Source organism: Scylla paramamosain, chromosome 28, assembly GCF_035594125.1.
Source record: "Scylla paramamosain isolate STU-SP2022 chromosome 28, ASM3559412v1, whole genome shotgun sequence".
Lineage (NCBI taxonomy): Eukaryota > Metazoa > Arthropoda > Malacostraca > Decapoda > Portunidae > Scylla > Scylla paramamosain.
In genome coordinates, this window is record NC_087178.1 from 8,039,562 (window position 1) to 8,057,500 (window position 17,939).

Here is a 17,939-nt window from a genome sequence, read left to right on the forward strand (position 1 = left end):
GAGAGAGAGAGAGAGAGAGAGAGAGAGAGAGAGAGAGAGAGAGAGAGAGAGAGAGAGAGAGAGTTGTGTATACCTGCATGAAAAGTAAACTCCCTTTCGTACTCTTTATTGTAGTATATCAGTAAACATTAATATCAGTGGTCATTCTTGATAAGATACTCGCGGAGGACTAGATAACGAGGCACAAACCAAGAGAATCTAAGCCACCAGTAACAAAGTAATGACGAACCATGAATTAATGTGAAGGCGGTTGTCAAGCATCGCTCACGCACGTAGACACCACCACCTGTACCACCAATACTGAACCTCCGTCACACATCCTCGCTCACATGATTGCCAAAGTGCGCGGGTATTCAAGATTCCTCAGACTTTGCCTCTCGGAAATCGAAATAACGAGTCTATTCTGGACCCAGGCTACGTTCCTTCTATCTGTAGGTTGTTACCATAGTCCGGGTCGTCAGAAACACACATATTCTCGGCAAGTTCTTCCTCCACTCTTTGGATAACCTCTCTGATGGTGCTGTTTCCGCCCGCGCTGCCAAACACGAGGTCCAGCCGCTCCCTCTTGTCCCAGACTTTGACATCCTTATACTTGTAATACTGAATGCGATGCTGAGGTACCGCCAGCTGGTCCAGATCCACCATGGACAGATGTTCCCACGTGAAGGCGGTGAAAGGCTTCTCCACCACACCAGTGAATCTATCTAGATACCCGACGGTGAAATGTTCCTTGGGGAGATCTGGATCCCACTGAATTCTCTTCCTCACATCGCCAGCAGTTTTCAGAGGAGGTTTCTTGTCATTGTTTTCTTGAGGCTCCCTTTTCACTACACTCTTGGGCTTGGTGACCCTCGTCGGCACCACGCCCGCAGGATGAACGTTGTGGCACTTCTCGCCAAACCGACACCTTCCCTCCAAGTAGAAGGAGCAGATGGTCCTGGCGTCGGGCAGTGTGTGCGGCACCTCACTCATCTCGGTATCGATGAGGTTTGTTCCGACTTTTGTGGTTGTGCAAGACATCACCGTGGCGCGGCTGTGCTAATGTATTGCTTTTCTACTACTGCTCACTGAGTACTGGTGCGGGTGACGGGACTGGCGCAGCTTTTATCTGCCTTCGTGGAGAAACGTGATGCAACACACGAGTCGCCTCAGCGTGGTGCAACCCTTCCGCGCCGTGACTCATGCCCCGACACCGCTACTTCCCGATTCTGGCAACAGCACTTCCCTCATGCGATCTTGTTTTCGGTTTCTTTTTGCTGTCAAAACTACTCTCTTTGTATTTTCCTTTCTTGTCTTCCAAAAGCTGTATTGTATTTGTTTTTGGTGTTTCGATGTTACTGTTATCGGAAAGGAGCTTATCAATACAATCAATGGTGACCCCACGCTCCCTCCCCCTCACACACGAATGCATCACATCCGTCGAAACTTTTTGTATGTGTATATCCTACTTCACTACTCTCTCCCTCCTCTATCCATCATAGTCTACTTTATATCCCATTTCCTAATTCCACCACTCTACCCCTCTGTCACCGTTTATCGGATTTTGCTTTAGTTGTTGTTGTGGTGAAATTAGCAAATTTAGGAGAAATGATTACCTAACATTCTCACATTACGATGACACAACTATCATTAATTATAGGGCTGTCAAAAAAAAAAAAATAAATAAAAATAAGCTATTTATTTCTTCCCGAAAGGCACTATGAAAGAAGTTAAATAATTCACTCCCGAGCCCCTACGCAGTCATGGGAGGGAGGGACGTGCTGAAAGAATAGGAAGATACTCGCACATGTTGATCCAAAAAAAATGCATTCCTGTCTATGAGAAACTATTGTATTTTATATTAAGACGTAATGGTTAGATTTATTAATGAAGAGCGTATCAAGCAATGTAAGTCAAAAAATATAAACGTGAAAGGAAGAATTTTTCGTTCTTTTGTTGCCCTAAGCCAATGCCTCTCTTACATAACAGTCATAGTTATGAGGATATTTAATGTAACTCTCTTATTAAAGTGGATAAAACAATGAAAAGGCATTTTTTTTTAGAGTAAGGCAACGAGAAAACAACGAAAGCTATTATTACTACCGCGCGCGCGCGCGCGTGCATGTGTGGCGGGGGGGGTATAGAGGGGTGATCAGTGTGATAGTGCAAGTGCAGCATCACAGGTGTGCATGCTGCAGGTGTCACTCAAAAACAATGACAGCCCGAACCTGAGCCCCAGTATAAGCTAAGGTGGTGTTGAGATGACTGCACGCAAGATGGTGGCGAGGATGCTTGCCCTGATGTACTCACTAACTCTTCTGTGTCTTGTGTCTGCGGCTCAGAGTAAGTCAGAACTCTTGTGGCGCGTTACATTAGTCACACCCGTAGGGAATATACAAATAACCTCAACCTACTATGTCCTGACACTGATTGTTTATTTATCAGCCAAATATGACGCTTTCTTCAAGTTGTGGACTAACAATGAAGGGATCAGCAACGAAATTAACACACTCAATTAATTTTAACCCAACCTAACCAGCCGTCAGATGAAAACTACCTATCTTTATATCAGCAGGTAGGCGATCCCATACCGGCTGGTCCAGACAAAGCACCACACACACTCACTCACACATTCACACTAAAATGAAAACACATGTTATTTTTACTATTATCCCAACCTGTCATTAACTTAGCCACCCACCACCCAGTAGCTATTCTGTCTCTTAGAAAACCCTCACGTTATATCAATGTTACCAGAACCGGTCACATATCCCAGCTACTCACCACCCAGAGTAGCTATTCCATTTCATATGATATCATTGCAGGATCAAACGATGAAGTGCCTCGGCCATCCACTCAGGAGGCCTTCCAGAAGCTGTTGGAGATTGTGAAGGCGGAGGTACGGCAGGAGATAGACAGCCTCAACAAGACAAGAACTAAGCTGCTTGAGGTTTCTCGACTTATCCCAAGACCCCAGAGTGGATCTGAGGTGAGAGAGAGAGAGAGAGAGAGAGAGAGAGAGAGAGAGAGAGAGAGAGAGAGAGAATATTCTGAAACGCTTTGCTGTCTCAAAGGCCACAAAGATGATTTGCCGGGTTTCTTCTATTTATAATGCAGCACTATTTAATTTGTCATTAGAACCACAGAAACAGCCTTAAAATCCGTGTGACCTTAACTAGAACCTTTTGAATGCAGTGGAGGTACGGCGCAGAAGCGCTTCAGAATATGATTCAAAGAGTCTAATATATAATCAAGAAGGTGTGCGAGAGAATAAAGAGAAGAAAGATATAGGAAAAAGAAGTGATAGAGAAAATAAAAAACAAGAAGAATGTGAAAGTTGACGATGAATAGGACAGGAAAACACGAATGGGAAGGAAATCAATGAAGGAAAATCAAGAAAAAGGGAGTAAAATGTGAGATTGTAGGTTTGAGAGGGAGAACGAGAAAATTATAGCAGGTGTGAGAAGAAGGTAGAGAGGAGGAAGAAGAGGAAGGAGGGATGGGGGGAGAAGGGAAGAGACGGGATTCCCACATTGCTTCGACAACAGGGGAGAGAGAGAGAGAGAGAGAGAGAGAGAGAGAGAATTTTCATTCATACTTCACACATCAGCGAGACAAGACCAACTCAGATCTGAAATACTTATATGATTTTTCAGACTGATTACTGTTACCTTTTTGATGCAGAATATAAACAATTTATGGTGTGATGCAGCTTGCAGGTGTTTCAGGTACACTGCTGCACCTGCTGCCACGTCAGTTACCATTATTACAAAGCTGCACTAGTCTCGTAACAATTCTGTGAAATTATGATTCAGGACTTGTTCCTTCCTCTCCTATTCAACGCCCTTTGTAGTGATGTTTTCCATGCCTTCGTTAGCCTTATCCCTCGAAGGCTTATAAACCTGATGGGGTCCCTCCTATTGTTCTCCAAAACTGTGCCTCTGTGCTTGCACTTGCCCAGTCAAACTTCCATCTATCAACATCTATCTTTCCTTCTTACTGGAAATTTGCCTACATTCAGCAAATAGATCATGCAAGGAAGCCATAGAATGCCCCATTCTGATCTCTCTAAAATTTCTGACTGGGCAGAGCAAACTTAATATTGTTCAATACCCCAAAAACTCAATTCCTCCATATATCAACTCAACACAACCTTCCAGATCACTATCCCCTTCTTTAATGACACTTGACCATCTCCCTCTTCTACACTGAACATCCTCAGTCAGTTCTTTACTTATAATCTAAACTGGAAATTTCACTTTTCATATCTAGCTAACACAGCTTCTATGAAGTTAGTTGTTCCAAGTCGTCTCTGCCAGTTTTTTTACACTTCCCCAGCTGCTAACTTTGTATAGGGGCCTTATCCCCTTCTATAAACATAGAAAATAAATAAATAAAATAAATAAATGAATAGTTAAATAAATAAATAAAAACAAAGCATTTATCCCTTTCTATTTTCCTAATAAAAGCATTATGAATTAATTGATAATACAATATATTAATGTTTTCCAACCAATTCTTTCACTAATAAAACACAGACCAATAAATTAATTAAAAGATAAATAAATAAAATATAATAAAATAATCAAAACATCAATTCCACTGATTTTTCCCTCACACACACACACACACACACATCATGTAATGGATGTTAACTCTGCAGGCAGGTGGAAGCAATGGCAGCAAGGTGGATGCATGCCAGCTGGCCAAGATGGACACAACACCTGAGGCTGTGGCTGAAGCTTTTGAAGTCTTCACACACCAACTTGACCCTTGGGGCACCACAGCAACCCTCAATGGTACCTTCCACCAACTGGAGTGCTTTGCTCATGCACAGGCCAAGTCATCACCTGGGGAAGTTCCTTTAGGAGATGCAGCTCCGGCTCCACGCCCTGCAGTCACCAACTGCTTGAAGGTGTTGGCGAAGCGTCTCAGCACGAGTTCAGTTCAACTTTACCTCCTGAATAACCTCGTCAAAATTCCTTCATCATTAGAACATCCTCCCAGTGCATATGGTTAGTTCCTGGGGTCCTCCATTAGGAACTTTGTACCTCCAGCTAGTTAAGAAACAGATGATATTGTACATATTTGTTATTCATCTTTGCTATTCTTTCTTAGCCATCACCTCATCTTCCTATGTGTTGTATAGGAAGGATAAAGGATGACAAGACAAAGGTATATCCCTACAAATGAATAATAGGGGGCCTTTTTTTTCTCTTTTGATGGGTACAAACTCACCTGGGGGGCAGGTTTTTAAGAGATTTAGGAGGCTCTTACAGAATGCATACTCATGCCTAAACCACACAATATTAAATACGACTGATTGAGTGATTTAGGTTCTGGCACTGCAATGTCACAGTCATATGGTGCCATATGAAATGTGAATCCATAATTTTTTTTTAAGCTCTCCTTGATTTGTGAAGTGCAAGTCCACAGAATGTTGGGGAAGTATGAAATCAGAAAGAGCTTTGAAAAATTCTGAACCCACATTAAAGTGATTAATTGTTCCATGGCTTTCTCCCTGCAGTATTTGTTTTCCCCATTACCCATTACCAATTGAGGCTACATTCACTAAACCCACTACCACAATCCCTTTAACTTTTAGTCACTCCCTGACAGATCAAGCCTTGAATGCTGGGGACATCAGGACCAAAACCATGACCAGGGAGCATGAAGGGAAGCTCCTCCACAAGCTGCTCAACAAAAAAGAAATGCCTACACTGACCTCAAAGAAACTGGAAAGGAATGTAGAGACTACAGAGATGTCAACAATAATCACTGAATTTGAAAATATGAAGACCTTAATGAACAATTTGAGACAGGTACTTGGACACACCCACCCATCCAGCTCCATCAGCTTGCTACCCACTGAGCATGGCCCTTACTGCAAGGGCATCACCATTACAGGCCCTGTACACACCATCATGTGGAAGATGTTAACAGAACTATCCACTGCTGCCCTACAGCTTAAGGTGTGTAGATACAACTAATACATTGTTTATCATCTTATATCTCCCATTTGTCAAATAAATCATATTATATTTTAGCTAACAGCAACATGAAATGGTGTTGCCTGAACCTGACAGCATTCCAGTTTACCAATAAAAGGGATGGCAGGGTGAAGAAAGATACCTGTAAACAAAGGCATTAGTAAAGGAATTAGGGATGAAAGTTAGGGGAAAAATCTTGTGCAGATTAGATTTATCATCTTCCACTTCTCATGTTCTGCATAACAAATGATGAGAAACAAGACATGCTGAACATAACCACACCTTTGGCAGAATGCTGATGGGGCAAATGAGATCAAGGACACCAGGAAAGAACTACGCTGCCAAATGGTGGAAGTTGCCAAATTTGCTGCAGTGTGGTCAGCATATATTAACTCTGACAGGGTGACAGGAATGCTTGACACTATTGACTCGACAATCACAAACCTAATTAACAAGCGAGTGAGAAAGGCAGCCATAATCTTCAAGCGGGATGACAAAACCAGAGACCTTGCCACCCCAACAAACGAAAATAAAGTAATTATGAAGGTGAGTTACCCATCAGGCCACAACAAACATTTCTCTTTATAGTTTGAAATTTCTCCCCACCTCATTGGTAGCAGAGGCCTTCTATGAATTACTATGGGACTTTTTTTTTATCTTTCCACAGAAGACCAAAGTGAACATATTCCACGAGGTTGAACTTCATTCCCGCTGCTGTGACTAAGAGCTTGCCACAGTGAGAAGCCTCCCATCCACTTCACTGTTAGATTCTTCCTTTCTTAACACTGATTCCTAGCTTATGGTTGGATAAATAAAGGACTGATGTAGCATTTCTTAGAAGATATTCAATACCAATATATATAAGAGATAATACTTCTCCAATCTCTCCAGGTCTTCAGGTTACTGAAGGCCACCTGATACATACTGCAAATTAATGTGGATGACTTATGAAAAGCTTAACTTAGCACCAGAACAGTTCCAGCACAAATAACATAACTTCAGTTGTCTGCTACACCATTGAGAGCTTCCTTTTGTGTGCACACACAACTAATTAGCACATGAATGTGTACGAAGCATCAGGACAACACTTGTAGTCCTCCTATCAATGCCTCAACACATCCTCACACACAAAAAGAGAATCCAATTACAGTAAAATCCCTCTCATCCGGCATTCAAGTATCCGGCAGCTTCAAGTATCCGGCACATTTTTCCCCGAGCCTTAAAATCAATAAAAAATCAATGTGTACTCATAAAATCGATTAAAATTCCCGCGTGAGGCATACTTTATCCCCTCGCCACCAGAGCACACTGCGTCACGCCACCTGCGGCCCACTGCAATGTGTTTACTCAGTGACTCAGTCCCCCGTGTACACTGTTTATCACCTGATGCCTTCATCATGCCTAAAGTTGTAGAAAAGAGGAAGCATGTTGTGCTTACACTTAAGCAGCTGATCAGATCAGCTGATCTTTGTTATAGTAAGATGAGTGAGTGTAGGGTGGTGATTGTGGACATAATTTCACTTCTATTCAAGTATCCGGCATGTCGGCGGTCCCGTTGATGCCGGATAAGAGGGATTTTACTGTATGTCCATAACAACTATATACTACAATATGTAGCTTTGCACAATGGCACTAAAGTGACCAATAATATTTGAGGTATTTTGCCACTGTGCAAAGAACATGAAATTATATTCCTGAAAGGCTGACAACACACCATCTCCTCATGGAAGGACAGGCCAAAACAGAAAAATAGGAACAGGTGTGCATACAAGAAAAGGGATTTAATGGAATGGGTTATGGGTAATTATGGTGAACTGCAAGACCTGGTACGTCTGAATGCAAAAAAGGACTTCATAATAGCAAACATGAGTAAATGAGGAATTTTGTAGGAGAGTAAAAAATGAAGGTACTAATGGGAGAGGAAAGACTAAACAATGGGATAAAGGAATATATGTATCCGATGTGCTTGTGAAGGCAGAGCTTGAACAAGCACAGAGGAAGTGTTTGAACAAAGAGACAACGAGGCCTTTATGCTGTGGTTAGCTCCTCGGGAAACATTCCTGAAGGGAGACAGACATCGCACATACAGAGAATTGTGCAATACAAGTAGATATCAAACAATAAGATCTTAAGTTCTAACTAGGATGATGGTCAGTATGACTATTCCTTCTAGCTTCCTTTCTATTACAGGGGAAGAATGCATATAATGATAAAAATAGCTTTATTAATATCCACTAATGACTCAAAAGTAGAACATAGAGGACAGGTACATAAAAAAGTAAATAAAAGTCACAGTAAATCACTTCTCACTCTGACCTGTCAGGGATAACGTTTGAAAGATTCTGGAAATCAGGAAGCTGAGAAGTTTTCCAATACACAGGCAGATTCATACACAGGAAAGAAATGTATAGAATGAATAAAAATTAAAATCCTCATGTATCCAAACACTGTCTGACCATGTAAGCTCATCTGTTACATGACAACAGTGAAACATGTCCAGTTTCTTGACAGAACATCCAGTTGCCCCAAGATCTACCTACTTAGTTATACCTAATAAGCAAATGTAAATCGGGGAGCACAAAGTCAGCGTCGTTTCAACTTTACGTCCAGGATTTACTCAAAAGGGGCAGACATTGCCTTGGCCTGTGCCCGTACTCTCTTTTCATATTCCAACCGGTTTTGGCTGAAACAAAAAAATGAACACAATTAAGAATACACGACTACAAAAGAAATTACATCCATTCCCAGTGTCTTCATCAAGCTGCCCTAGATTAACTCCAAGAAACAAGAGCCACTCACCAGTAGATGGTGTACGCCTCAGCCTGTGCAGGGTCCTTGATGTTGGGATCGTTGAGAAGGTCCTGAATTCCCAAAAGAATCTGCTTGATTGTAATGGCGGGCCTCCAGTCCTTCTCTTCATCCAGCAGTGACAGACACACTGTTCCTGAATAGTGTTAAAGGAGAGTTAGCACATCTATCTACAGATATTGTATTTTTCTTAAATCTTACTTTTCAGAACACCTGTCTATCTATATACCAGGCCAGCAATCCCACACATGATGACCCAAACCACAAGTCAAAATATAATGCCACAATTTAATCCAAAGCAAGGTAAGTAATTTGGGCAACATTCCATTATCTCTATCAAATCAACATTTCAATTTCTCTTATCTTTTCAGCTTATTGCATATGCAAAATTCTAATATAAACAAGTAAATAATAACAGAAAATATGCCACAAAGAACCATTGAATGACATCATAGAAATCAATGTTTAAGGTACACATTTACCAGTGAATAAAAACAATATCCATCACAAACAACCCCTGAAAAACATCATAGACACATGAATGTTTGAGGTTTATATTTACCTGATGGGTAAACATTGGGGTGGAAGAGAGGTGGTTCAAATTTGCACTTGGGTGGAGTGGAAGGGTAATCATCTTTGAAGATCATGCGCAATCTGTACAGGCCACTCTCCCACGGTGTCTGTAGGTTGGAGAAGTTGAATATCAAACACATACAATAAATGTCTCATATACTGGTTAAGAAACTGCACTGCAATGAGAAGCTGCAGTTACTTACTCCCTTCTTGCCAGGGATGGCACACTCCCAGTTCATGAGGTTCAGGGTGCCATCTGGGTTCTTTGTAGGGCGAGCAATGAACCCCTGTAAATACAAAAGTAAATTAACAAACCTGGAAAAACAAGACTGCTTTTTATACAAGATTCACAGAGTTATGACATACTAGCATAGGAATAATAACATGGGACAACAAAAACAACACCAGCAAAACAATAAAACATATATAAAAATTAAAGAAACAGTTCTAACTTGCAAATTTTTTTTATCCTTGCATTAAATGTTCATACTTACAAAAGGATGATCTTTCCTCCATGCCTTTCTCTCTTCAGCCAGACGAGCAATGGCAATTCCAGACATAGTGGCGAGTCAATCTGAAAACACAGCCATAGTCAGACCCAAGAACACTAAACAGTATTTACCTACGTACCAATCTAACTTTATCAGGACCCGGTGACACAGTGGTAAGCACGGTCATCTCACAGTTGAGACATCTTTGGTTAGAATCTTGGGACTCCCAGTATCAACAGCCTCCTTATATACAAATATATCTAAGTTAAGTTATTGTGAGAGCTGTATAGATTTCTAAGACCATAAAAATTGACAAGTTTTTCAGGGATCAGCTGTGCTAAGTCATTGCACTACATTTTTTTGACAGGGCCTCCCCCAAACTTAGATGAAACTGGTTTTTCTACAGGTTTTGAAGAATGACTCCTGGCTGGAGGATGCCTAAACTACACTTTCTGAATACCAGTTGATAATGAAATAACATTAGCGTTTTCATCTGTGAGCAAAGTTAGGTTTAGATTCATTCAGTTCACTAGATTGTGTGGATCATGCCTTGAAAAACTGTCATATAAACAGTATCTGAAAATTGGCAGGCTAAGGTTATCTTCATAATAACCCACTTAAGAGAAGCAATCTAAGATTCAAGTTACAATGTCTGTTTTGGAAAGTTATTTTTATGAAGACTGGTATGTCAGGGCGCTGACTGGCTGACTACCCTGCTCATCCGGCTAGTCAGGCAAGTAGCGGAAATTGCCTGTAAAATGCTGGAGTGGCTCAAATCTGCAGCACACCAGTCCATTGTATGTAATTACTTAAAGGTTTGGCAGAATGAAGGACTGACTTGTGTACCTTGTGCTGAACCAACGGAGAGAACCGAAGTGTATTAATGTTTTGGGCGTGCGCTACCCTCCCACCTCGCTCAGGCCTCACTCCCACCATGCACAGCACATGGTGGAGAGGGTGGCAGATGAGCACACCTGGTGAGCCCACAACCCAAATTACTGATGTAACAAGATAGCCAGCCAGACATTGGAAGAAAAAGAGAGGAAAAAAAAAGGCCTCTGATAACGCCTCGATTTTCACTATCCACTTATCAGTTTTCAGTGATCCATCAGCAGTTTAAGTTATATGGCAGGTAATGCAAAAAGGCAGCATGGTATAAGAAAGACTGAATAATAAACAAGGTTATAGATAAATGACATTACATTATATTAGTTGGGTTGAAGCAGCGACAGTTCTCCTAGGTTCTGTTAACTCCAATGAAAACAAAACAAACACTAGAGCCGTACAAGTTTCTTCCATTACCGCCACCACCACCACCAGTCACCACCTCAATGCACGATGCTCCACTAATACCCTACTTTCATCTGCTTCACGTACACACGGATTTACTGCGGGAAATGCTGCTACAAAACAAAACGGAGGCAATAAGCAGCGGGGAACAAAAGAACGGAAAAACGTGCCAATGTCCGGCTGATGGCTGCTGCTCCTCCCTTCCCGCCCGTAACATTTTTCCATAACCATTCCTCCTTCCTCACTCAACCTACCTCACTACCTCTCCAACACATGCACCATACATTCACGTGTCACCAAAACCACTCACCACTCTCAGTTCGACGCAGTTACTCTCTCAGAAGGAATATAATGCGACACTGCCCGGCCCACAATAACACGGACTCTCCCTCCCCGCCAGATTCTCAGCCTCTCCACTTTTCCTCTAATAATTCCATATTAGTGGCTCAAACTCGCTCATTCCTCGCTCCACACAAGCCTAAAGTATTCACGGACCAAGGGCAATACCCACCTGGTTCAGCCCGGAGTGTATAGGATATTGGCAGGCGGAAAAACACTGGTGACGGCAGAACGGGTCTGATTCTCGTCGGTTCTCGCGAATTCTCGGCTCTCCTCGCCAGACGCCAGTGTCCTTCGCGCCAAATTTGAACTACCCTTACCTTAGTCACTGCTTACATTGTAACATGAGATCTATATAATTCTCTTTCGCTCCCCTTTTCTCGCTGGTAGAGGAGAGAGGAGCTGGAGGTGTAAGAGGGAACGCTGAATAATGTCTATATAATTTCTCAGCCAACGGTAGGAGGTTTTCTTACACCCTGCTCTTCTAAGTGGTGATGATAACGGGAAACAGGTCTTCCTCTTCTTGGAGTTTTCCCACCTCAGTTTAGGTGGGGACAGGCCCTTGTCTTTCAAGACGGCCCGTAGCTGAGAGCGTGTGATTTATCGTGGCTTCATGACGGTGTCAGTGAGCTTGGAGATGAGCTTTCAGGTAGTTGAGATCAACTCCATAATTACCAATGAAAGTAGGAATGGATGAATGTTTTGAAATAAGTATTGGTGTTAAGCATTTCCTGTTGTATGCCAGTTATTGCTTGTTTCTGTGTTTACCAAATTTCCTCAAAAGGAGCACCAAACGAAGTAATCAAGCATTATGTACTTTCTTCGTAACTTTTTTCTTCACTTTTACCAAGCCACCACTCTCTCTCTCTCTCTCTCTCTCTCTCTCTCTCTCTCTCTCTCTCTCATATATATATATATATATATATATATATATATATATATATATATATATATATATATATATATATATATATATATATATATATATATATATATATATATATATATATATATATATATATATATATATATATATATATATATATATATATATATATATATATATATATATATATATATATATATATATATATATAAGCAAATGTCAATTTTTGATATGGTGTGTTTTTTCAAGTTTTGTTCGGCAAAGGACACGGAATTTGAAAGTAATTTTTTTCCACAAATTAAAAGAATGTCATAATGGAATGGCTATCATTAGCTAGTTTAATGACAATTTTTTCTATCATACTGGATCATCATTTGAGTCATATGAATACTAAGAGCTATTTTTAAATATGAAATTATCTAATTTGAAAATGGTGTCCACTATGTTTTACATTTCTTATCTGTCTATTGTATATTCCACATTATTCTCAGTATTTTGAACCCTTGTAGAGAGAGAGAGAGAACACACACACACACACACACACACAGCAGGTTAATCAAACATCAAATATCATTCAGTTATTCATTGTATTGTTTAAAGTAATACCAGGCTGAAGTGTTCCGATGTGACGCTTGTAATACTGAGAGAGAGAGAGAGAGAGAGAGAGAGAGAGAGAGAGAGAGAGAGAGAGAGAGAGAGAGAGAGAGAGAGAGAGAGAGAGAGAGAGAGAGAGAGAGAGTCATGACAGCACAAACACAGATGTTTCATGTAGGTGACCTTGAAACCTTCGTCCTCGCCGCCTATTCTCAAAAAAAAAAAAAGTCTGGCATTGAGTTTTAACACGTTTTTCCTTCTTGATAAAACTTCTACGGAGGATTGATTTAAGTAGTGAGTTTCTTTAATTTCTTTCTCTCCGTGTGTGTGTGTGTGTGTGTGTGTGTGTGTGTGTGTGTGCCAAACTTTTCATGATTCCACATACATACAATTCCGTTTTCAGTAATGACGTTAGATAAGCTAAAAATAGTCTAGTTCAGGAAAATATTACGTCTGTCACCTTATGAATTTTGGCACATGTACGTTTGGACGCTGGGATGCGCAGTGACAGCAGTGTCATCTACTAACACAAATACAAACGTGAGGTCTTCCCACACAAGCCTTCATTACAGAAACCAAGTGCTAAATTTGGCGGTACAGAGTGCAGACACTCGTGCTAGGTTCACATTAAGAAATGCCTTGCTCTCTCACCACCATTTTCAAAGGCCACAGAGATGATCAGCCGGATTCTCAAGAGTGTTTCTCCTGTTAATAACGTAGTGATTTTGTTAATCTGTCACTAGAACCATGGCAAAAAAAAAAAAAAAAAAAAAAAAAAAAAAAAAAAAAAAAAAAACACCCTTAAAAACCCGTGTAACTTCAACTAAAGCCTTTGGAAAATAGTGGAAGTTCGGCGCAGAAATGTTTCAGAACATGGTCCTAAGAAGAGACAGTGATGATTCATCCAGTGGTATTGAAAATGGAAAACGCTAAGTGCTACAGGACCACCAGCCGCCTATGACGCTACAGATCTATGTCTATGCTCGAGAATACACGCTTGTCGGCAGGTGCAGAAAATAAATGTCGCTCACGGAAAAAATATGACTCAACTGCGATAAAATGATGTGTGCTCGTTGAATATTAAGATATGAAAATACTTCGGTGCCACAAATGCCTATTAGAATTATTAATATGCAAATACCAGAGCATTTTAATACGTATAGTGCTAATTTCTGGGGGACAAAATGTGAACATTCTGTGGTGTCTACTGTGCCTAAACCTACGGTGGTGTGACTCGCTGGTGATGATGACTGACTGACTGACTGACTGACTGACTGCTGCCTTTATCTTGCTACACTCATGCTTATCTCTTCATGTTTCAGTGGGATCTTGATAAACGTACCTTGAGACCATAATTTATATCTACTTACCTCAAAACAGCTTCATTTGTATATCTATTCCCATCAAAATACCTGATTTCTATGTTCATTCCCGTCAAAACATCAATTTATATACCTATCCCCCTCAAAACATATTAATTCTTACTATTATTTCACCACTGGTTTTCGATTAACTGTACCTTAAAACTAAGCTCTATTCAAACCTAAATAAATTTTCCTATCATGAGTTTCATCTCGTTTGCTGACTGAATATCCACTGATAAATGTTTACTTTCACCTGACGTGTTTATTTTCCTTTGTTCCATTGCATGTACATTCATCATTTCTTCTTCCTATTGTTTCCATTCTCTTAATTATTACAGCTTATAAGCCAAACTCAGGCTTCTTATATCCTTGCCCCAAATTTTCTACTTTACTCTTCTTTTTGTCTATTTCCATTGTTTCCATTTTCTTGCCATGTAGTTTATCAAGATTCATTTCCATTTTCTTCCAGTTTTTCATGTACAACTGCAGCAAACCCGGAGCCAACTTCAGATCTCGTCGTTTTTTCCCTCTAATCGAAAGCCTTCATGTCGAACACCTGCCAGCGGGGTTCTCCAGTTTCCTCAAACTCGTACTCTTGACAAGCTTGCGTCAGGAGGCTGTGGGAGACGGCAGATGTTATGGAAAGGGTCACTTAAGTGTTTTGTGAGGCAATGATAGGCCTCAATGAAAAGTGAGGACAGATTTTGAGTGAACCTTAATATTACCACGAATATAAAAGGAGATAACACAGAGCTATATTCGGCAGGAAAACCAAGTTGATTATCATTTACAGCATACACACACACATAAACACACACACACACACACACACACACACACACACACACACACACACACACACACACACACACACACACACACACACACACACACACACACACACACACACACACACCACAGACTGGATAAGAGAAAACTATATGACCAAGGCTGCACGGTCCAACTCATTAAATATTAGTGTATACATATTTTATCATTTATATAATACGGATGACTGAGCTTTTTATGTGTCACGAGCCATGTCCAATTACAGAGAGGGAAAAAAATATGAGTGATGTGAGGCGGTATCCTCCTCATCTGGCTTTCCTTCAACCGAGTCACTGATTACGACAAAAACTCTTAAAGAAAAAAAAAAAGCATTCGCTATGGAAATGGATGTGAGCGAAGCCAAGGCCACATCGAGGAAGGCGAGGGTAAAGCTTTCGTCCCGCCACTCCGCCATGACCCAACACTCGGTCGGCAAACACTCGTATCCTGACTTTCAACACCATCGGGAAACTTTTGCCTTCCACCCTCGCGAGCCTCAGGACCATATTCCGAAACGCCTCTGCGCCGCACCTCTACTACATTCAAAAGGCTCTTACTGAAGGATACTGTGTGTTTTAAAGGTCGTTTTTTATGGTTGTAATGACAGATTTACAACATTTCTACATTAGTAACAGGACAAGCAGTCTTAAAAACCTCTGTGGCCTTTGAACATAGTCGTGGTGAGAGAGCAAAGTGTTTCAGAATATTGCCTTCAATGTGCATGCGTCAGTGCCTTCCTTACCCAGCCCACTGCTTGCACCCCTTCACAGGTTTCGCCAGACGGTAACACTGGAAGAGCCCCGTTGAGAAGTACGCCGAGCCCACCTCCTTGGCCTCCCCTGTGCCCACGTCCTTCAGACACTTCCTGAAGCTCTCGTTGCAGTCACAGTGAGTCCTGCAGTAAAGGAGGACAAGTGTGGGAATCGATCGTGAATGCAAATTTAAATGTGGGGTGATTTTATGTATGTAGGAGTGAGAACGTGAGTCAGACAGAGAGAGAGAGAGAGAGAGAGAGAGAGAGAGAGAGAGAGAGAGAGAGAGAGAGAGAGAGAGAGAGAGAGAGAGAGATGAGGCATGAGGAAAGTAGGCTGCGAAGTTAATGTATGCGAGACTAGAACTGAAGCTGAATGATTTATGATCTCTCTCTCTCTCTCTCTCTCTCTCTCTCTCTCTCTCTCTCTCTCTCTCTCTCTCTCTCTCTCTCTCTCTCTCTCTCTCTCTCTCTCTTACATAGTGAATGGAGACTCGTTGCTAATGTTGTGGCGTGTCTGGCCGGGCTCGAGGTCGTCGGGACAAAGATCATGGTCCCGGCAGCAGGCATCCACCTCCTTCAGGGAACCGAGGTCATCCAAGCCCTCCGCGACGTTCCCAGTCCCGCACCACTTGGTTCCTGACGGAGGGAGAGCAAGGGAAGGTAAGACTAAGAACAAGGGAAGACAAGATTAAGGACAAGTCAGTCTCACGTCACTTGAAGAGAGGGAGGGAAAGCAAGGGAAGACAAGATGGAGAACACCTCGTCAGGAATATGGTTCACCTCAATTTTACCTTTAATCCTTTGACTGCAATTTGGTACATCTTTTCCTTAATTACCAATCACTCTCAGACACTTTTACTCTTTCTACACCCACCTGCAATCTTTTAAACTGGGTAGAAATTGCAAAATCTTTCTTTTTAAGCCTTTTCTTTCTTGTAGATGCTTATAAAAATTTCATGCATTGCTTCTGGTCGAGTTAATTGTTTCGTATCGCCGTGGAAAGGTTAAATAGACTAAGTTAAGCTGGTATTCTTTCGTTTTTTCCCTTTCTCTCTTTATCAGGAATATAATTAAGCCTTTCACTGCTAAACACATTTCTTCCCATGATTTTCTATAAATTTAAAGACCCTTAGTTTTGTACTTCTCTTTTAAATAGTCCTGTCCCTAAAGAAACAACATTAACTTAGGATTTTTATATTTTTTTTCTCTCTCTGTTCTCCCACACATTTCTTTCATCTGTTCTGGATGTTAGCGGGTGACGAGAGCAGTGAAGGGGTTAAGTGGCATGTAAAGAGTGTACATCCACCCAACACATTTGCTTTATCAAGAGTACAGTTAAGGAGTAAGAGAAAATTTAGACAGTAAGAACGTGGATTAAGAGCGTTTCACAGCAGTAGGTGGATTGTTAAGAGAACAAGACCACTTCATTAAGAGTATAGTAAAACAGTGAGACGAAAAAAAAAAAAAGGAGCACTTTATCAAGAAGAGTCTAAGTTTTCTTCCCTGCAAAGACAAATGTGAGAAAACGCGTCTCTCTCTCTCTCTCTCTCTCTCTCTCTCTCTCTCTCTCTCTCTCTCTCTCTCTCTCTCTCTCTCTCAGACTGCTTTAAAAACAAGCCTCTTAACTTTTAATCTCGTCCACCGCAGCAAACTAGCCACGTTAACACTCAGCGTGAAGGAAAAGCACATTCGCTCATTCACTCACCACTTCTTTACCCTTTCATTGTTAAATATTCTTTTTTCCCACAATCCCTTACACCTCACATACCATGTTAAATATTCCTGTGGCCTAGAAAATACGGAGTTAATCTTTTATTCTGTCTTTATTCTATCTGTCTCTGCAAACGATATCTTGTGCTACACTGTACGTTACCAAAATACAACTAAAACAGTAAGAGAGTTAACAGAGGCGTGAAACAAATCATATTATTCTGAAACACTTCTGCGAGCACCTCCACTACATTTAAAAGGCCCTAGTAGTTGAATTTACACGGATCTTTAAGGATGTTTTTTATCGCCCTAGTGACAGATTAACATTTCTAC

At 41.1% G+C, this 17,939-nt stretch overlaps 4 protein-coding genes across 10 annotated transcripts in view; 1 reads left to right on the plus strand and 3 right to left on the minus strand.

Annotated features, from left to right (window-relative positions):
* Positions 1-90: 90 nt before the first annotated feature.
* On the minus strand, positions 91-1,668 carry LOC135114865 (leukocyte receptor cluster member 9-like). Its single transcript, XM_064031042.1, has one exon. It carries the CDS (start codon positions 1,018-1,020, stop codon positions 415-417), a length of 606 nt encoding a protein of 201 aa, XP_063887112.1. The 5' UTR covers positions 1,021-1,668; the 3' UTR covers positions 91-414.
* A 463-nt stretch (positions 1,669-2,131) lies between these two features.
* On the plus strand, positions 2,132-6,802 carry LOC135114863 (uncharacterized). Its single transcript, XM_064031039.1, has 6 exons — positions 2,132-2,322; positions 2,805-2,968; positions 4,643-4,994; positions 5,599-5,951; positions 6,261-6,515; positions 6,637-6,802. Exons 1-6 carry the CDS (start codon positions 2,241-2,243, stop codon positions 6,691-6,693), a joined length of 1,263 nt encoding a protein of 420 aa, XP_063887109.1. The 5' UTR covers positions 2,132-2,240; the 3' UTR covers positions 6,694-6,802.
* LOC135114866 (SUMO-conjugating enzyme UBC9-B) lies at positions 6,795-11,799 on the minus strand. Of its 7 annotated transcripts, none has more exons than XM_064031043.1 (6): positions 11,643-11,798; positions 9,845-9,924; positions 9,554-9,637; positions 9,340-9,457; positions 8,769-8,913; positions 6,795-8,652 (listed from the first exon to the last, which is right to left on the minus strand). In XM_064031043.1, exons 2-6 carry the CDS (start codon positions 9,908-9,910, stop codon positions 8,583-8,585), a joined length of 483 nt encoding a protein of 160 aa, XP_063887113.1. In that variant the 5' UTR covers positions 9,911-9,924; positions 11,643-11,798; the 3' UTR covers positions 6,795-8,582. The 7 variants fall into 7 exon arrangements, with proteins under 7 accessions (XP_063887113.1, XP_063887114.1, XP_063887116.1 ...); XM_064031044.1 differs by lacking the exon at positions 11,643-11,798 and adding an exon at positions 11,442-11,597; XM_064031046.1 differs by lacking the exon at positions 11,643-11,798 and adding an exon at positions 11,044-11,067.
* Positions 11,800-12,927: 1,128 nt separating this feature from the next.
* LOC135114870 (phospholipase A2-like) overlaps positions 12,928-17,939 on the minus strand; it is a 30,652-nt gene continuing 25,640 nt past the window's right edge. Inside the window, exons 4-6 of the mRNA XM_064031053.1 lie at positions 16,373-16,532; positions 15,885-16,037; positions 12,928-14,931 (exon numbers count right to left, since the gene is read on the minus strand). Coding sequence (XP_063887123.1) covers positions 14,844-14,931; positions 15,885-16,037; positions 16,373-16,532 — 401 coding nt within the window. The 3' untranslated portion in view covers positions 12,928-14,843. The remainder of the gene's footprint in view (positions 14,932-15,884; positions 16,038-16,372; positions 16,533-17,939) is intronic.

Excerpts from the sequence above, each read along its gene's own strand:
- LOC135114865 (XM_064031042.1), bottom strand. The coding sequence starts at position 1,020 with ATGTCTTGCACAACCACAAAAGTCGGAACAAACCTCATCGATACCGAG.
- LOC135114863 (XM_064031039.1), top strand. The coding sequence starts at position 2,241 with ATGACTGCACGCAAGATGGTGGCGAGGATGCTTGCCCTGATGTACTCA. Across the intron at positions 4,995-5,598 it reads ACATCCTCCCAGTGCATATG|ATCAAGCCTTGAATGCTGGG; the intron begins GTTAGTTCCTGG and ends ACTCCCTGACAG. Across the intron at positions 6,516-6,636 it reads AAAATAAAGTAATTATGAAG|AAGACCAAAGTGAACATATT; the intron begins GTGAGTTACCCA and ends ATCTTTCCACAG.
- LOC135114866 (XM_064031043.1), bottom strand. The coding sequence starts at position 9,910 with ATGTCTGGAATTGCCATTGCTCGTCTGGCTGAAGAGAGAAAGGCATGG. Across the intron at positions 9,458-9,553 it reads CCATCCCTGGCAAGAAGGGA|ACACCGTGGGAGAGTGGCCT; the intron begins GTAAGTAACTGC and ends TCCAACCTACAG. Across the intron at positions 8,914-9,339 it reads CCCCAATGTTTACCCATCAG|GAACAGTGTGTCTGTCACTG; the intron begins GTAAATATAAAC and ends AACACTATTCAG.